The 18891-nt window shown below is 39.8% G+C and overlaps 1 protein-coding gene across 1 annotated transcript in view; it reads right to left on the bottom strand.

Annotated features, from left to right (window-relative positions):
- The window catches only part of DNAH8 (dynein axonemal heavy chain 8), a 269859-nt gene that overhangs the window by 227380 nt on the left and 23588 nt on the right, over window positions 1–18891 (bottom strand). The window contains 6 exon segments of the mRNA XM_047797103.1: window positions 2942–3129; window positions 6884–7019; window positions 8319–8438; window positions 9041–9140; window positions 11157–11233; window positions 13489–13686. Coding sequence (XP_047653059.1) covers window positions 2942–3129; window positions 6884–7019; window positions 8319–8438; window positions 9041–9140; window positions 11157–11233; window positions 13489–13686 — 819 coding nt within the window.

Here is an 18891-nt window from a genome sequence, read left to right as displayed (position 1 = left end):
ATGAATGAATTATATGGTAGTGAATCATATCTCAATAAAGCTGTTATTTTAAAAAACTGGTTTTGAGACTCTCTCTTCTATTACTCTGAACTTTTCTGTGGTTCCTACATTTTCCCCCACAAGGTGGAGAATCATTTTCCACTCATGTCATTTTACAATCAGCCTACTTCATTAATTTATATCTTACTAGCATCCTTAATATTATATTATAAAATATAATGCACTTAATTTATAAAATTATAGTATTAAGAATTTTTAAAGCTCACTATTCATCACTGTCACTATCCAGAAGTATAAGTCTGATTCTTTTTTTTTTTTTTTTAGGGCCATATGGAAGTTCCCAGGTGGGGTTGAATTGGAGCTGTAGCCATTGGCCTATGCCACAGCCACAGCAATGCCATATCTGAGCCACATCGGCGACCTACACCACAGCTCAGGGCAATGCGGGATCATTAACCCACTAAGCAAGGCCAGGGATCAAACCTGCATCCTCATGGATACTAGTCAGATTCGTTTCTGCTGAGCTATGATGGGAACTCCTAAATGTGATTTCTGATAATATTTTCACTTTCTGCTTTTCAACTCCAATCTTGTCTTTTGTTTGCACATCAGTATTTTAAAGCTATCAAGAATCGACAATGGAAAATCAGCTATAATAAAAAAATTTTTTTAAAAGACAGTGGAACAGAATAGAATTTGGAGCCCAGAAATAAATCCATGTATATATATTGGAGTTCCCGTCGTGGCGCAGTGGTTAACAAATCCGACTAGGAACCATGAGGTTGCAGGTTCGGTCCCTGCCCTTGCTCAGTGGGTTAAGGATCTGGAGTTGCCATGCACTGTGGTGTAGGTTGCAGACACAGCTCAGATCCTGCGTTGCTGTGGCTCTGGCGTAGGCCAGTGGCTACAGCTCTGATTCCACCCCTAGCCTGGGAACCTCCATGTGCCGCGGAAGCGGCCCAAGAAATGGCAAAAAGACAAAAACAAAACAAAGCAAAACAACAAAAAAAAAACTAAACAAAACCATGCATATATATAGTCAACTTATTTACAAGGAAACAAGAGTATACTAGGAGCCAAAAATGTACAATGGCCAAAGGAGAGTCTCGTCAATAAATGACATCAGAAAACTGGACAGCCACATGCAAAAGTATGAAACTGGACCGCTATCTTATACTATACACAAAAACTAACTCAAAATGGATTAAAGCCTTAAATGTAAAACCTGAAACTGTAAAATTCCTAGAAGTAAACATAGGGTAACCTTTTATCAGTCTTAGCCATGATTTTTTTGGGGGTTTAACACCAAAAGCACAAGTAATAAAAGCAAAAATAAATGTGAGACTACATCAAACTAATAAACATCTGCACAACAAAGAAAACCATCAACAAAATGACAAGACAACCTATATAATGGGAAAAAATATTTATAAATCATATATCTGGTAAAGAGTTAATATCTAAAATATATAAAGAACTCACACAACTCAATAGCAAGCAATCCAGTTAAAACATAGGCAAAGGAACTGAATAGACCTTTTACTAAAGACTTAAATGCAACCAATAGAAACATGAACTAAAGAGACCTTTTACTAAAGAAGACTTAAAAGTAGCCAATAGTGACCATAAATCACAGGGAAATGCAAATTAAGACCATAATGAGATACCATCTCACATCTATCAGAATAGCTTTTAACACAAAAAGAAAATAGGAGTTCCCATCCTGGCTCAGTGGTTAAGGAACCCGACTAGCATCCATGAAGACACAGGTTCGATCCCTGACCTCGCTCAGTGGGTTAAGTATCTGGTGTTGCCGTGAGCTGTGGTGTAGGTCTCAGACTCGGTTCGGATCTTAAGTTGCTGTGGCTGTGGTGTAGGCCGGCATCTACAGCTCCGATTGGACCCCTGGCCTGGAAAACTCCAAATGCCACAGGTGCAGCCCTAAGAAGACAAAAATAAAATAAAATAAAATAAAATAAATAACAAATGCTGGCGAGGATGTAGAAAATAAGTATACTCGGGCACTGTTGGTGGGAATGCAGACTGATGCAACCATTATGAAAAAAATGATTCCTCAAAAAACTAAAGTAGAACTACCATATTATCCAGCAGTTCCACTTTTGGGTATTTACTCAAAGAATATAAGAACACTAATTTGAAAAGATATATGCACCTGAATGTTCACTGCTGTATTAGTCACAATAGCCAAAATATGGAAACTGTCTGTCAGCAGAGGAAGGGATGAAGATGAGGTGGTATATGTGGAATATTGTTCAACCATGAGAAAGAAGGACACCTTGCCATTTGTAACAACATGGATGGACCTTTAATGCATTGTGTTAAGCAAAATAAATCAGAGAAAGACAGATACTGTATCATATTGTTTATATGCAGAACTAAAAAAAGCCAAACTCGTAAAAATAGAGAGTAGAAAAGCAGTTGCCAGGGGCAGTGGGGTAGAGGAAATAGGGAGGTATTGGTAAATGAGTACAAACTTTCAGCTATAAGATGAATAAGGTCTGAGGAGCTAATATATAATATGGTGACTGTAGTTGAAAATACATTATCATATAATTGAAATTTGCTAAGAGAATGGAACTTAAATATTCTTATATCTAAATCTATGTATATCATATATATAAATCTATATCTATATATCATAGATACAGATATATATAGTGACAGATATGTTAGTTAACTGACTAGATGGAAGGAATCTTTTAATAACAGACATGTACATCAAATCATCGATATACACTTTCAATATCTTACAATTTTATTTGTCAACTATGTCTCAATAAAGCTGAAAAAATTAAAGGAATCAACATAATAATAAATTTCTTCTCAGTGCCATGTCAGCATAAAGATGTCTTTTTTTTAAAAAACACACACAAAAAACGAAACTTCTTTCCAAAGAACTAGAAAATAGAATCTATCTTACCTGCAAATACAATTTATCTCCTTTCAATTTACTTTCCAATTTTAGCAATCTTTTTGCCTGTTCTGGTACATCCAGCTTCATTTTTATCATGCACTTAGTTTCCCGAACAACTTCTAAAATTTTGGGATCAAAATTAACCAGCAACTTCCCTGTTTCTGGATGTCGCACAAAAAGCGTGGCTTGCAAAGCTACAAATAAACAATTGTTGGCATTACTTATTCCAGATTTCTGCTTCCAGTCCTGTTGATATGCCTCTCTTTCCCGGACTACTGACTTCTTAGGAGCATAATAATAGTTTTGGATACGCCAGGTGCTAAGACACAGTATCTGACACATGATCAGTGCTCAAAACTTTGATAAGTGAATGCAAAGCGTCTACAAACCATAAATCAGATCCAGAAATATAAAGGGACCAAGAATGGTTAGCTTTTGTGCTATGAACTGCAATACTTTTCTGGGTGGATCTAAGAGAGCTGTAATGCAGTGTTAGATTATTTTTATGGATTGTGATTTAATCTCTGGGAGGGAATATTGGAAAAATGTGTCCAACTACAAAATATGATACACCTCATAATTTCAAACCCATTTCCACACCTAAACCCCAAACTGGGCTTCTTTAAGGAGATTTATCTGAATTAAATCTCTATCCTATATTTCTGATAACCAGGCTCAATATCAGTAAGAAATAGTTATTAAACACTATTGAGTTGTGAACTCCTAGGATGTAGAGGAAGATTTTTTTCTACCCTACATTTGAGTTCTACATGAACATTATTCATACAAATAGGCACTTTCGGTTATGTTTTTAAGAATTGAAATGCATAATCCCAAATGTTTCATGCTGAATAGCCTTAGATCATTTGTTACCCTGACATGAATTACTTCTAGAGGCATAACAATAACACACTTATAGACAAGTATGTGCCAGCTTGAGTTGCATCTTATATTAACAAAACACTGCTAACATGAGAATTCATAAATATCTTTCAAGCCTCACACTACTTCATAGACTATGGCTACATTAAAATTTCTAGTAAAACAGGAGTTCCCGTCGTGGCGCATTGGTTAACGAATCCGACTAGGAACCAATGAGGTTGCGGGTTCGGTCCCTGCCCTTGCTCAGTGGGTTAACGATCCAGCGTTGCCGTGAGCTGTGGTGTAGGTTGCAGACGCGGCTCGGATCCCGCGTTGCTGTGGCTCTGGCGTAGGCCGGTGGCTACAGCTCCGATTCAACCCCTAGCCTGGGAACCTCCATATGCCGCGGTAGCGGCCCAAGAAATAGCAAAAACAACAACAAAAAAGACAAAAGACAAAAAAAAAATTTCTAGTAAAACAAAATAGTTTGTATATCCCTTTGAAGTTGGTTGACTTTTAATCAACAGATAAAATTAGCCTTGATATGATTTTTTTTGGCCATATCTGCAGCATGTGGAAGTTCCCAGGCCAGGGATCAAACCCTCATCACAGCAGCAACCTCAGCCACTGCAATAAAAATGCCAGATCCTTAACCCAATGTACCACCAGGCAACTCCTTGATATGATTCTTAACAATGTTGGTTTCATGAGGATTTCAACTAAAATCTTTACCCAAATTATTTGGAATCTTTTTAAAATCTGTCTAGAAATAATTCATCCTCCCAAATGAATTCTAAAATAACCTTAGAACATTCATTTAATGAAATTTGTTTCCTTAAGGCAGTATTGAGCTTTCTTGAATGGACAAAATAGTCAGCAAGACCACTAAGAATAATGACAGCCAGGAAGTCTGCTCTGGGACTGAGTGAAAATTTTGTTCTATGGGAATCATTATCAGAGAAACTTGATAGAGCAACCCAAAGAGGACAACAGTAGGCCCTCAAATATTATTCCAAGTTCCTATATAATTAAATATAGTCACATCAATATAACAGTAAGACACCTTCCAGAGCAATTCATTTCCATTAGTCTGTATTCACAAGAATGGCAGGTATGGATCCTGACTCTGCCACTTCCTAGCTCTGTGACTCTGGGCAATTTACTTAACTTCTCAGTATCTCAGTTTCCTTGTTTGTAAAATGAGGATGATAATAGTTTTTCATATGGTTGCCATGAGGATTAGACCAATTTGAATATGTAAAGTGCTCAGACAAATCTTGGTGCATGGTAAGCAGATAATGGCTGTTACTTAAAGGACATGAAGATGAAACAGGCATAGAGAATATTGCTGGAATATATAGGGGAGATAAGACAGATATACAAAGCAAGAGAAGTCATGATAAAGTGTGTGGAGGACTCTGGAGGAGGAAGACATTATTATCTGCCAGGAAGAACAGGAAGGGTCAGGTGACTGTTGAATTTGTTACGGAACATGTGCAGATAAGAGGAAAAACCAGCAGGACAAAAAAAAAAAAAATAGAAAAGTACATAGTATGGTAGAAGCAAAGCAGTCATGCTCCATATTTCAATTGCTAAAAGTTCTTTTTGCCCTTTCCCACAATGTGAATTTTAACCTTCTCTGAATGCTCCTTCGAGACCATGGTCTCATTAGGGTCCACAGTGTCCTACCATACGTGTTACACAGAAACAGCTGGCCTGATGGAAGTGGTGTATTAAAGGCTTAACTAAGGGGCCAGTTGGGAAGATACCCTGCAGGGTTGAAGCCCTGTCCTCCAGGAGACACACATGCAGTGAATCAGTGGCCTGTATATAGTCCTGTGTCCCCAGTAGCTGAAATACATGGGTCTGGATCCAAGAGGCAGAACTAGGAGTAGCCCCCCTCACCATCACTCCCAGTGACCTAAGCTCTGAATTTGTATTTCCTCTGCCTGCAGCTCCATGCTCTGCTGAAGTGGAGATCCTGGTGTTGGAGGGAGAAACCTTTCTACCAAGGGACACAGTCAGGGTTCCACCAAAGTTATGGATAAAAGATTAAGCTTAATAAGGGACAAAGCAGGAACTGTAAGGACCAATGGTTGAGTCCACAAAATAACAACATCACGATGATGCCAGCGTGGATGGCTGATGGTTTAAAACCATCCACCACCATCTCACACATAATTCTGCCCAACACCTTGGCACCCTTCAGAGGTACTCAGACATGGTACCTAATTCTCTTAATTTACTGGTAATCAAAATTGAAGTTAAATTCAGTCATAGGAAAAGAAAGACATGGAGGGAGGTGAGAAAAGAGGAGGGGGGAAGGAAGGGAGGAAGGAAAGAAGGAAAGAAGGAAGAAGGAAAAGGCAAGGAGAAAGGGAGAAAGGAAGGAAGACAAGCAAGCTGCAATTCTTTCTCCCCTGATTGACTGAGCTTTGAATCCACAGCATGATAAAACTGAATCTAAAAACATTCCCAAATCTAGGAGTTCCCGTCGTGGCTCAGTGGTTAACGAATCTGACTAGGAACCAATGAGGTTGCGGGTTTGGTCCCTGGCCTTGCTCAGTGGGTTAGGGATCCGGCGTTGCCATGAGCTGTGAGCTGTGGTGTAGGTCGCAGACGCGGCTCGGATCCTGCGTTGCTGTGGCCCTGGCGTAGGCTGGTGGCTACAGCTCCGATTCAACCCCTAGCCTGGGAACCTCCATATGCCACAGGAGTGGCCCAAGAAAATGGCAAAAAGACAAAAATAAGTAAAAAAATAAATAAATAAAAATAAAATAAAAAATAAAAACCTTCCCAAATCTATGGAGAAATATCCATAATGAGTCCTGATATTTACTTTTAAAAACTGTTTTTCAGGAGAAAGACATAATCTTGGTACATCGACTTTAAGGCCATGATGATTTCTGCTTATAAAATCAGGGTGTTATGAACTGCAAAGAAATAAATAACTGTATCATCCCCAAATCTAAGTTTAACCATCATAAAGTTATATAAAGAAAGATATAAACATTCTCCAGAACCACAAACTCATCCAAAATCACCTAACGCCGGCTCGGTAGCGTCATTACAGCGTCTTACACACACCTTGCTGTAACTGCGAGATCTCTTTCATCCAGGCCATGTGATAGACCACCTCGAACTCCACCAGAACATAGGAAAGTTTATTATACTGACGAATGACCGCTTTGCCTTCCACACTTGACAAAATTTCCGAGTTTTTCTGTTTTGCGAGGGACAAAGAAAGATTTATTTTTCAAAGCCTGCTGATTGTTTTCCAATCTAAACTGGAAAGCTGTTTATACTTTAAATGACATCAAATAATGATGTTACCCATTTAGATGTTGCCTCAGAGATGAGGAAGGCCAGACAAGCTAGAGATGGAAGTAGGGAAACATGATCAGTGGAAGGGGGAAAGTGGAAAAGAAATAAAGGATTTAAAAAGAAACGTTTCTGGGCCTACCGCTGGCCCCAGGCACTCAGAGTCTCACCTCCCACTTTTCTGCGCAAAATACAATAGACTGACTTTCCTTGAGCTCTGAATATCAGGGCAAATTCCTAAATTCCAGCACACACACACAAAAAAAGCAAGTACATACCAAAGAACAAAAATCAAATTTCTTTATGTAAAAATTGAAAGTTTTATGTTTCGCTTCCCATATATCAAAACCAGAGCAATCTCTGCTCCGTGACTGTAAAGTCAACAAACAACTGAGTCCCCCCCGCCGCCCCCCAGCTTCTTGTCTAAAGCTAGCATTTTAATTTTCTTTTTTTTTTAATATTGAGAACAGTCAAATAGATGATAGCAGCCAAACAGAAACAGAAACTTAATATTTAATAATGCCTAAATAATAAAATTATTGGCAAGACTATTGTTTTACAGTGATTGTGTTCTCTATTTTGGCCTAAGATACAATACTAAGCAAACCAATCCTGCTTTGATACTTTCTTTAAAAAACCAAGAAAGCAAAACAAAACAGAAAAAAAACAAAGAAAAGACAAACTGGCAATTTCAGGATGTCCATAGAGCCTAAGATGGTACCTGTGTTTTTCAGAAATCTAATCATCTTAAGGATGAAGAGAACGAATGCACTCGATTATACTCTGCTCTTGGCCTCAGTTCTTGAAGGAGGACTGCACTCCGAGGGCATCCCCCTTCACTAAGGTGTTCCCGTGACCTGTCGGTCTACACACAGAAGTTAGTTACAGCACTAGGCCTGTGCTACACTGTTTTCAAAACAACCATTTTCCAAAAGCCTTTATAAAGTGTCCTGTATTATTAAAAGTCATAAAGTTATAAGATTCATCCCCTTAGAGATGAGCTATAATGAAACGGGCTTGTTGACCAGACAAGAAAGAACTGGCTTAGTCTTTCTCAAGCCTATTTGTAAACTAAATTTTCTTTGCCCAGTAAGGAGAATTAGTTCTAGCTATTTTAATGGACACACGTTATAGGATAAAGTAGCTTTCTTGCATTAAAAGCCACCACAATCCACATACTGTACATTTAATGCTGGCTTACAAAGAAATAGTTGATGGGCTCGCTTATCCGGCGATAGAGCTGCCTCACCCAAAGGATTTTTCCTGCTGTAGGAGGCATGTTTCGGGCAAGAGGGGGGTCATCCTTTTGAGAATGATAAAGCTGTAATTAAAGGTATGGCATTAATGTTTGAAATCTAATACAGAGGAAAAGGCAAAAAATATATCCAGCTATATCTGTACTGATGTTTTCCCGTTATCCACATGTTTTACACACAGAGGTAGTCGATAAATACATCAACGCCCTCAGAGATATCAACCTGAGGCTCAAGGACGATGATGTTTACACTGTGTGACACTTAATTCTCTCTTAATCCTATATCCTGTCATGTGTATATTTTTTTCCTGCCCTAATTTTAAGGATACACTCAAAAGTAGGAGCGCACAGCTACATTATACCTGTCATAATATTCTCTGGAGTTTATGAGAATATTATGACAGGTATATTTTGACACACAAAAGTACTAACTTAGATGGGCTTTCCCATACCCACATGATTGTGCTCATAAAAAGACAGTTGTCAGGTGCAAAGGGGTGCACATCTGGCTGTTCAGGGACACACTGCCGGCACCTTCCCCATAGAGAGAGGCGCATCACAGATACTCAGCAAAAAGCTTGGCACAAGATAACGATGGCAAATACGTCCAGAATATTCTTTTTTTTTTTGTACTAAAGTACCATTCTGTTTATAAACAGGATACTCACCTTCTTAGTAGCTTCAAGTTCAGCCACATAGTACTGAAGAATACGCTCAACTGTATGATTTATTTCTAACTGAAGACAAGGAATGTTCAGTTTCTGGAATCTAAAAGCAATTGAAGGTAACAATTTAAAAGTAAATGAGAAACATACTTAAGAATTGCTGCAGGAGTTCCCATTGTGGCTCAGTGGGTTAAGAACCTGACATAGTGTCCATGAGGGTGTGGGTTCGATTCCTGGCCTTGCTCAGTGGGTTAAGGATCTGGCATTGCTGCAAGCTCAGATCTGCTGTTGCCATGACTGTGATGTAAGTCTGGAGCTGCAGTTCCAATTGGACCCCTAGCCCAGGAACGTCCATATGCCAAGGGTGCAGCCGTAAAAAGAAAAAGAAAAGAACAGCTGCAGTCCTAAAAATCTGTTCACTCATTTGACAAATATTTAAACCAGGCTTCACATGCTGGCCTAGGATACAGTGATGAACAAGACTGTACGGCTCTAGCCCCCTTGGAGCCAACAATTATCATATGGAAAAAGTAGAGATTAGTCAAGAGTGACATAAATAACTTTAAATTATAAGGTTGGGAGAAATGCATGTAATAGGGGAACCCGGCCAAGTCTGGGGTGTCAAGAAAGACCTCCCTGAGAAAGCGACATCAGAATTGAGGTTAAAAAGATGAGTGGGGAGTTGTTTTAGCAAAGATGGAAGGGGAGCTCACTGACTGTCTGATACTACTGCTCATGTCACTCTAAAGAGCCATAACGATACTAGTGATTTTGTCAGCCAAATGTCGCCTCCACTTAGAGACTAAGCAATACACAGGATGTGCTAGAACCGTAACATTCTAAAGTGAGCTGACACCAACATACTGTAAGTAAAAAGAGAGACAGAAAGAGAAATTGCCAAGAAAATCGTACCGCCATCTGCCTATACAATACTGTCACTTGTAATCACTTCATGTCTGTTTTGACCTCATGTAAGGTTTCACAGCGTGATTCATCATTAGAGAGACTGGAATTACGACAAAGTCAGACACAAACCCGGATCCATTCTCAGGGGAGAGTTCCAAGAGGGTCCCTGACACGAGTTGTGAACCCTCCCTGAGCTGGGGGAAGGATGGGCTGGGCCAGACTCTAATCCAGGCTTTCCTGCCCTTTAGGGGAGCACTGCTGCCAGGACTAGGAGGAAAGGAAGCTGCAGGAGTGCTTGGGGGGTACAGGGGCGGAGGGGGGGGGAGAATAGACAGGTTGGGAATATACTGCTCCTAGGTAATTTTACTTTTAGAAATCTTTTCAGTGTGCAGAATTAAGCATTACTTGTTCCCTTTTGAATAATTTTTTTTTTTTTTTTGGCTGCATCTGTGGCATATGGAAGTTCCCTGGCCAGGGATCAAATCCAAGCCACAGCTAGGACCCACACCACAGCTGCAGCAACACCAGATCTTTAAATCATTGCACCATGCCAGAATCGAACCTGAACCTCAGCAGCGACTCAGGCTGCTGCAGAGACCCAAGCTGCTGCAGGGACAACAATGGATCCTTAATCTGCTACACCACAGTGGGAACGCCTCCTTTCCAAGAACGCTTATGAAATTAACTACAACGTATTGCATGGCTGGGCGGAAAAATGTGAAATCACTTCATTTTCTTGTTGAAAAATTGCCACAAAAATTGCAATGAAGGGAGTTCCCATCATGGCTCAGTGGTTAACAAACCCAACTAGCATCCATGAGGACGCAGGGTCGATTCCTGGCCTCACTTTGTGGGTTAAGGATCCAGTGTTGCCGTGAGCTGTGGTGTAGGTCAAAGACATGGCTTGGATCTGGCGTTGCTGTGGCTGTGATATAGGCTGGCAGCTGTAGCTCTGATTGGACCCCTAGCCCGGGAACCTCCATATGCCTCAGGAGTGGCCCTAAAAAGATGAAAAGACCAAAAAAAAAAAGCAATAAAAGATAAAAGACTATATTTCAGATTTTCACCAGTCCATTTAATCGTCATTGAAAGATCAATGTTTGTAAGTTTTCAATTTTATATAGGAGAGATTTACAAATTTTTTTGAAATTGTTATTTTCAGATGTAAAATTATCCCACCTAGAATCTCTACCACTAAATGCATTATAAATACCTTTGCAGCAGCTGAAGTGCCTGCTGAGAAGACAAGATTTTTCCAAAAGTACTATTCATAAATGCCTGTATTTGTACCTAAAATACAATATTAATGTTTAAATGACTTTCTTGAATTAAGGAGATTAGTTTTGTTTAACAACAAAGAATCAGAATAGCCTTTAACACATTTCCTAACTAACCATCTAGAACTGTACTGTCCAGTATGGTGGCCAATGGCCGCATGTTTCTCCTGAGTACCGGAAGTGTCACTACTTGGAAGTGAGATGGGCTATAAACATAAAGGACACACTAGATTTCAAAGACCTAGTACAAAGAAAGAATATAAAATATCGCAATGGTTTTTATATTAATGACATGTTAAAATAATATTTTGAATATGTTTGGTTGAATAAAGTACATCATTAAATTTAATTTTACCTACTTCATTTTACTTTTTAAGTTACATACGTTGTTTGCATTTGACACTCATTATTTATTGGACATTGACTGAGAGAATTTATGAAAGGGGCGAAGGTCCCTTACCGAGCATATTTCTTTGGGAGACTTAGAATTTCTAAGCATGTCGCATGCTTAGAGCAATGAAATGACACTATAGACACCCAAGGTCAACAGGTATCATTGTCCTACACTGCTGTTCTCAGAAATCTCTCTGTCATGCTAAGGAGGAATAAGAAGCAGAAAATATTCTTCTGAGATCCCACCATCCCTAGCAGTGAACTCCAAACTCCTGGTGCCCAACTGAAGCCCTTTGCAAATTACTCATAGGCTTTATTGGTACTGTCTACAAATATATGCCATGCCCATTAATCAAACATTGGAAAAGGAAAAAGTTGAGACACTGATCCCTCTTTTTAAATACTAACAAGCTAATGTGGCCTCTAACTTTACTGAAAACTAAATTTGTATCTAAGACCAAAGTAAAGGCTTCAAAACATATAATCTTTATTAGGAAATCAAAGGGAGTTCCCATCGTGGGTCAGCGGAAACGAATCTGACTAGTATCCATGAGCCCTGGCCTCACTCCATGGGTTGAGGATCCAGCATTGCTGTGAGCTGTGGTGTAGGTCATAGATGTGGCTCAGATCTGGTGTTGCTGTGGCTGTGGCGTAGGCCAGTGGCTATAGTTCCCATTCGACCCCTAGCCTTGGAACTTCCACATGCCTCAGGTAAGGCCCTAAAAAGACAAAAGAAGAAGAAAGAAAGAGAGAGAGAGAGAGGGAGAGAGAGAGAAATCATAAAAACAGATTAAGTGATAATTTTGGGGTTGGTTTTTTCTTTTTTGGCTGCACCTGTAGCATATATAAGTTCCCAGGCCAGGGACTGAATCTGAGCCACAGCTTTGACCTATGCCACAGCTGCGGCAATGTAAGATCCTTAACCTACTGTGCCACAGAGGGAACTCCTAGTAATAACTTTTTTAAAAAACACAAATTCCCATTGCCATAAAGATAAAAATATAACTCCCAAGGCCAAACACTGGAAGTAATAACTAAAATATATCTTAATACAGAGAGCTTAACTTTCAAAAACTGAAAGGAAATCTGTGACAAGCAGAAAAAGTGTTCTCGTTAGAATTTTAGGAACTTTTTGATTTATATTGCCTAGATTACATGTAAGGTGGTTTTTAAAGAGTCTTTTAAATAAGTACATAAGAAAAATATATCATTTTCCTCACCCTCTTAGCAGGAATTTAAGACTTAAGAGATGGACAAAATATATTCTTGTCCCTCTCTGTGTCGCCAGGACACTCAACAACAAAGCGGAGACCCTTCCCTGGGGCTAAACATGGGTTGACAGTAGTTTTCAAAATAAGCCCAAAAGGTGAGAGAGAAATATGTTACAGTCTCACCCTTCAGCTATGACAAACAGGATGAAGGCCCCTTCAGAGCCGAGCCCTGAGTAGCCCAGAGAATGTGGCGGTGAAGTGCAGCCAAGGGAAAAGAGACCTATTGGCCTCACATGGTCTCAAAGCTGCCCACGCTTAAACAATAAGGCATACAGATTCTCTCTTAGACTGGAAAAGTGACATTGGCTCCTTGGCATGGCAAAAATCAAATACAATTCTAAGTGTAAATTAAAAATAAATCCTAGCTACAATCCCTTTGGGCTGCTGGTTAGTCGCTGATGTCTTTTATTGAATATGCTCATTTTTCACTAAAAAAAAAAGATGAAAAATATTTTGTTGACTAGGTAGAAAATTATTCATGCCAGCAAATTTGTTGATCAATTTGCAACAGTAATTTGTAATAAATAGCAAATATGTGAATTTTGTTACTATTGATTACATTTCAGCTTTAAGAAGGTAAAAGTAAGTATGTATAATTACTTACCTCCAAACCATTGATTTTTGTCATGAAATCTAAGAAATCTGTATCAAATTCTGTCCTTCTTGGATCCAGAATATCATACTGCTTTTTCTTAACCCCTTGATATATATTTTTGAATTTTATTGCCATAATGTCTATTCCCTCTATGGTAGAATTGCTCAAGGCTGAATATGTTTGCACAATAGTTATCATTTCTGTAATCTTAAAAAGAAAAAGTGTTTATTTTAAAAATTAGAAATTAGCACCTTTCCCTAGAATAAGTTATTAGCGCACCATTGATTTTTTTTTTTTTGTCTTTTTGCCTTTTCTAGGGCCACACCCACGGCATATGGAGGTTCCCAGGCTAGGGGTCTAATCGAAGCTGTAGCCGCTGGCCTACACCACAGCTTACAGCAACGGCGGATCCTTAACCCACTGAGCAAGGCCAGGGATCGAACCCACAACCTCATGGTTCTTAGTTGGATTCGTTAACCACTGAGCCATGATGGGAACTCCTGCACCATTGATTTAAAACAAACGAATAAACAAACAAATAAACAGGCCCCAGAATCATTTAACTAAAACCAACCAGAGGAGATAGAACAATAGACAAATCTCTGTCTCATCATCACTACTATTAAAAATTCTGACCACATTTCAGGGTAACTTTTATGCCCCATCTTTGAGAATATGGGTATCAATATCCACCAATTACACCTGGGAGAGATGGCGGATGATTTAAGATGTTCTGTCATAAGCAGAGAGTTTACAACCTTTCTCAGAATCTGATCGCACTGTCTTTCAAGAGGTGGGGGGTGGAGGGTAAGTAAAAGTCCTTGCAGATGTCTAAACAGCTTCACCCTTTTCTTGAAAATCTTCTGAAAATCATTTCCTGGATCCCTGGATTCAAAAGCTTTACCACTCTCCTTGACCCTCCCTCACTAGAGTTCTGATTTGTAACACCAGCAGAAATCCACATTCAGGTAAAGGAAAGACCCCCACGACCCTGAAAGATGACCACAATCACTTCCGGCCCATGAAGAACCCTAAGAAATCCTCACAATGAAATTTATTTCAGAAACCACTGACTGGCTCCATCTCAATGTACCAACACCACCCACTTCACCAAAGGGGAAAAAAAAAACCTTCCATGTCCACAAGCTACTCAGTTCCTTCATCAGTGATTTGTCATTTTGATTCCTGCCCTGGAGAACAACGCTCAAAGCTTCCCACCCCTTCTCTTCTCTCCCACAAATGTTCAGGGTGAGAAGAAAAGAAAACTAAAGACAGAGCTCTTGGTCACCCCAATACTCACCAAGATTTACAAGGCAGGAAGAGGAAGAAGAATCAAAGGATATGGTACACACCTAATTCTGGTTCTTTAGGGCAGACTAACACTCAATGAGCCATCAAGTCTCCATGTACCAAAAAAGGTGCTTTTCAAGTACCCTAAGTTCACACACTAGAACTTTCCTTAGAGATCTCCACATCTTGGAAAGTATCCATGAGGATGCGGGTTCGATCCCTGACCTCGCTCAGTGGGTTAAAGATCCAGCATTGCCATGAGCTGTGGTGTAGGTCGTAGATGAGACTCGGATCTGGCATTGCTGTGGCTATGATGTAGGCCAGCAGCTGCAGTTCTGATTCAGCCCCCAGCCTGGGAACTTCCATATGCCACAAGTGCATACAGATTCCCTAAAAAGTGGGGGAAAAAACAAAAGATCTCCATACTTCCGCCCAACTCTGAGGTCTTAGCTCTCCAACCCCAAACTCAGTTCTGTCTGTCCTTTGACTGTAGCACTTGGTCATCCTGACATCTGAATCTCAGCTTTCCCTTCTGTCTCTCCTCTTCACCTAGTTAAGTGTTCACAGGGGTGGCCCAACAGTGGTCCCTGTTGTGCCCCACTCATCAGGGGAAGCCCATACAGGCAGCTCAGTAACTGTCTCTAGAGCATGATAAAAAAATTCTGACCACATTTCAGGGTAACTTTTATGCCCCATCTTTGAGAATATGGGTATCAATATCCACCAATTACACCTGGGAGAGATGGCAGTCAGCCAGAGGATTCTTATCACAGGGGAGCTGGAATAAACTGGTAACCAGGATGCACTTCAAGCAAGGCCTCTAGGGGGCACTGCATTAGCTCTGACTGCAGAGCCCTGTGCTGTAAAGTTGTATTATTAAGACTACAGGTTGACTATACTAACTAAGGCAATCTATAGATTCAATGCAATCCCTATCAAATTACCAAGGACATTTTTCACAGAACTTGAACAAAATATTTTAAAGTTTGTTTGGAAGCATGAAAGACCCAGAATAGCCAAAGACATCCTGAAAAAGAAAAATGGAGCTGGAGGAATCAGGCTCCCGGACTTAAGACTATACTACAAAGCAACAGTCGTCAAAACTGCATGGTACTGGCACAAAGACAGAAATATAGATCAGTGGAACAGGATAGAAAACCCAGAATTAAACCCACGCACCTACAGCCAACTCATCTATGACAAAGGAGGCAAGAATATACAATGGAGAAAGGACAGCTTGTTCAATAAGTGGTGCTGGGAAAACTGGACAGCCACATGGAAAAGAATGAAATTAGAACACCCCCTAACACCATACACAAAAATAAACTCCAAATGGATTAAAGACCTAGATATAAGACCAGATACTATCAAACTCCTAGAGGAAAACATAGGCCAAACACTCTCTGACATAAATGACAGCAACATCTTCTCAGATCCACCTATCAGAGTATTGACAATAAAAAGTAAAATAAACAAATGGGACCTAATCAAACTTCAAAGTTTCTGCTCAGCAAAGGAAACCCTAAACAACACAAAAAGACAACCCACAGAATGGGAGAAAATCTTTGCAGGTGAATCGACTGACAAGGGATTAATCTCTCAGATTTATAAACAACTTCTGCAGCTCCATACCAAAAAAACAAACAAGCCTATCAAAAAATGGGCAGAAGATCTAAACAGACAATTCTCCAAAGAAGACATACAGATAGCCAAGAAACACATGAAAAGATGTTCAATGTCACTCATTATTAGAGAGATGCAAATCAAAACCACGCTGAGGTACCACCTTACACCAGCCAGAATGGCCATCATCCAAAAGTCTACAAACAATAAGTGCTGGAGAGGCTGTGGAGAAAAAGGAACACTAGTACACTGTTGGTGGGAATGTAAATTGGTGCAACCACTGTGGAAAACAGTATGGAGATTCTTCAGAAAACTAAAAATAGAACTACCATTTGATCCAGCAATCCCACTCCTGGGCATCTATCCAGAGGAAACCACGACTCGCAAAGACACATGTACTCCAATGTTCATTGCAGCACTATTTGCAATAGCCAAGACATGGAAACAACCTAAATGTCCATCAACAGAGGAGTGGATCCAGAAGATGTGGTACACAGACACCATGGAATATTACTCAGCCATTAAAATGAATGAAATACCAGCATTATTACCAATATGGATGGACCTAGAAACTATCATGCTAAGTGAAGTCAGCCATACAATGAGACACCAACATCCAATGCTTTCACTGACATGTGGAATTTGAAAAAAGGACAGACTGAACTTCTTTGCAGAACAGATGCTGACTCACAGACAATGAAAAACATATGGGGGTGGGGGAATGTGCCTGGGCTATGGGATGGAAATCCTGTGAAATCAGATTGTTATGATCATTATACAACTACAGATGTGATAAATTCATTTGAGTAATAAAAAAAATGGAAAAAAAAAAAAAAAGACTACAGGCAAGGCTTCTCCAAAGGTAGGGCATGGGGAGTAGCTAATGCAGCTGGCCATGACCACCCAACCCCTTGAGCATCAGGAATGCTCAGGCTGCTACTTCACAGATGAAAGTTCATTATGTCCAGGATTTGACCAACCACCAAAACAGGCCTCAAGGTCCAGCCCTGAAACTCTACCAAGCACTCAAGTTGGCAAGGGCCCTGGCTCCTGAAAAAATTAAGGGTAACCAGGACTCACCTTCAGGTTGACATTCTAGTGGCTTCAGAAATGTTACGCATCTCTGTGTAACAGATCCTGACTAATGGGGCTTATTTATTAATTTGATCCATCCCATTATCATTCTAAGTGAACACTTGTCCCCCAGAAATCCCTATTGTTCACAAAACAGCCTCATACAACATTTTCCTGGATGAGGCACCAAAAGCACAAGCAACACAAAGAAAAACTTGATAAACTGGAATTCATCAAAATTAAAAACTATCATGCTTCAAAGAACACAGTCAAGAAATTGCAAAGATAACCCACAGAAAGAGAGAAAATATTTGCAAGTCATATCTGATAATGTGCTTACACCCAAAATACATAAAGAACCCTTGTAACTCAACAATAAAATACAAGTAACTAAATTTATCTTTTTTTAATTTTATGGCTGCACCTGTGACATATGGAAGTTCCTGGGCCAAGGACCGAAATCTGATTGAAATGCTGGATTCTTTAACCCACTGCACCAGGCCGAGGATCAAACCCATCCCTCCACAGCAACTGGAGCCACTGTGGTCAAGTTCTTAACCCAGTGAGCCTCAGCAGGAACTCCCACAAATAACTAAATGTAAAATGTGTGAAGAATTTGAATAGAAATTTCTCCAGGGAGTTCCTATCGTGGTGCAGTGGAAACGAATCCGACTAGGAACCATGAGGTTTCAGGTTCGATCCCTGGCCTCCCTCAGTGGGTTAAGGATCCGGCATTGCTGTGAGCTGTGGTGTAGGTTGCAGAAGCGGCTCAGATCCCTCGTTGCTGTGACTCTGGCGTAGGCTGGTGGTCACAGCTCCAACTGGACTCCTAGCCTGGGAACCTCCATATGCTGTGGGAGTGGCCCTAGAAAAGGCAAAAAGACAAAAAAAGAAAGAAAGAAAGAAAGAAATTTCTCCAAAGAAAAAATATAAATGGACAATAAGCACTTGAAAAGATGCTCAACACCATCTGTCATCAGGGAAATGCAAATTAAAACTTCAGTGAGATACTACTTCATATCCACTTGGATAGCTAAATCCCAAGAGACAGATAATAAATATTACGGGGATGTAGAGAAATTGGAACCCTCATACACTGCTTAGGAGAATATAAAATGATGCAACTACTTTGAAAAACACTTTGGCATTTCCTCAAAAAAGGTACACAGGGAGTTACTATATGGCCCAGCAATTCCTATGCATATACTCAAGAGAAATGACAACATATGTACACACAAAAACACATGCACAAATGTTCAAAGCAGCATTATTCATAATACCCAAAAGCAGAAAAACTCAAATGTCCATCAATAAATCAAATATGGCATACCCATATGATGGAATATTATTCAGTAATGGAAAGGAATGCTACAACACAGAGGAACCTTGAAAATATTATGCTAAGTGAAAGAAGCCAGTCACAAA

Source organism: Phacochoerus africanus, chromosome 9, assembly GCF_016906955.1.
Source record: "Phacochoerus africanus isolate WHEZ1 chromosome 9, ROS_Pafr_v1, whole genome shotgun sequence".
Taxonomy (NCBI): Eukaryota; Metazoa; Chordata; class Mammalia; order Artiodactyla; family Suidae; genus Phacochoerus; species Phacochoerus africanus.
Note: the sequence above shows the minus strand (reverse complement) of the source record. Positions and strands in the feature narration are given on the sequence as shown.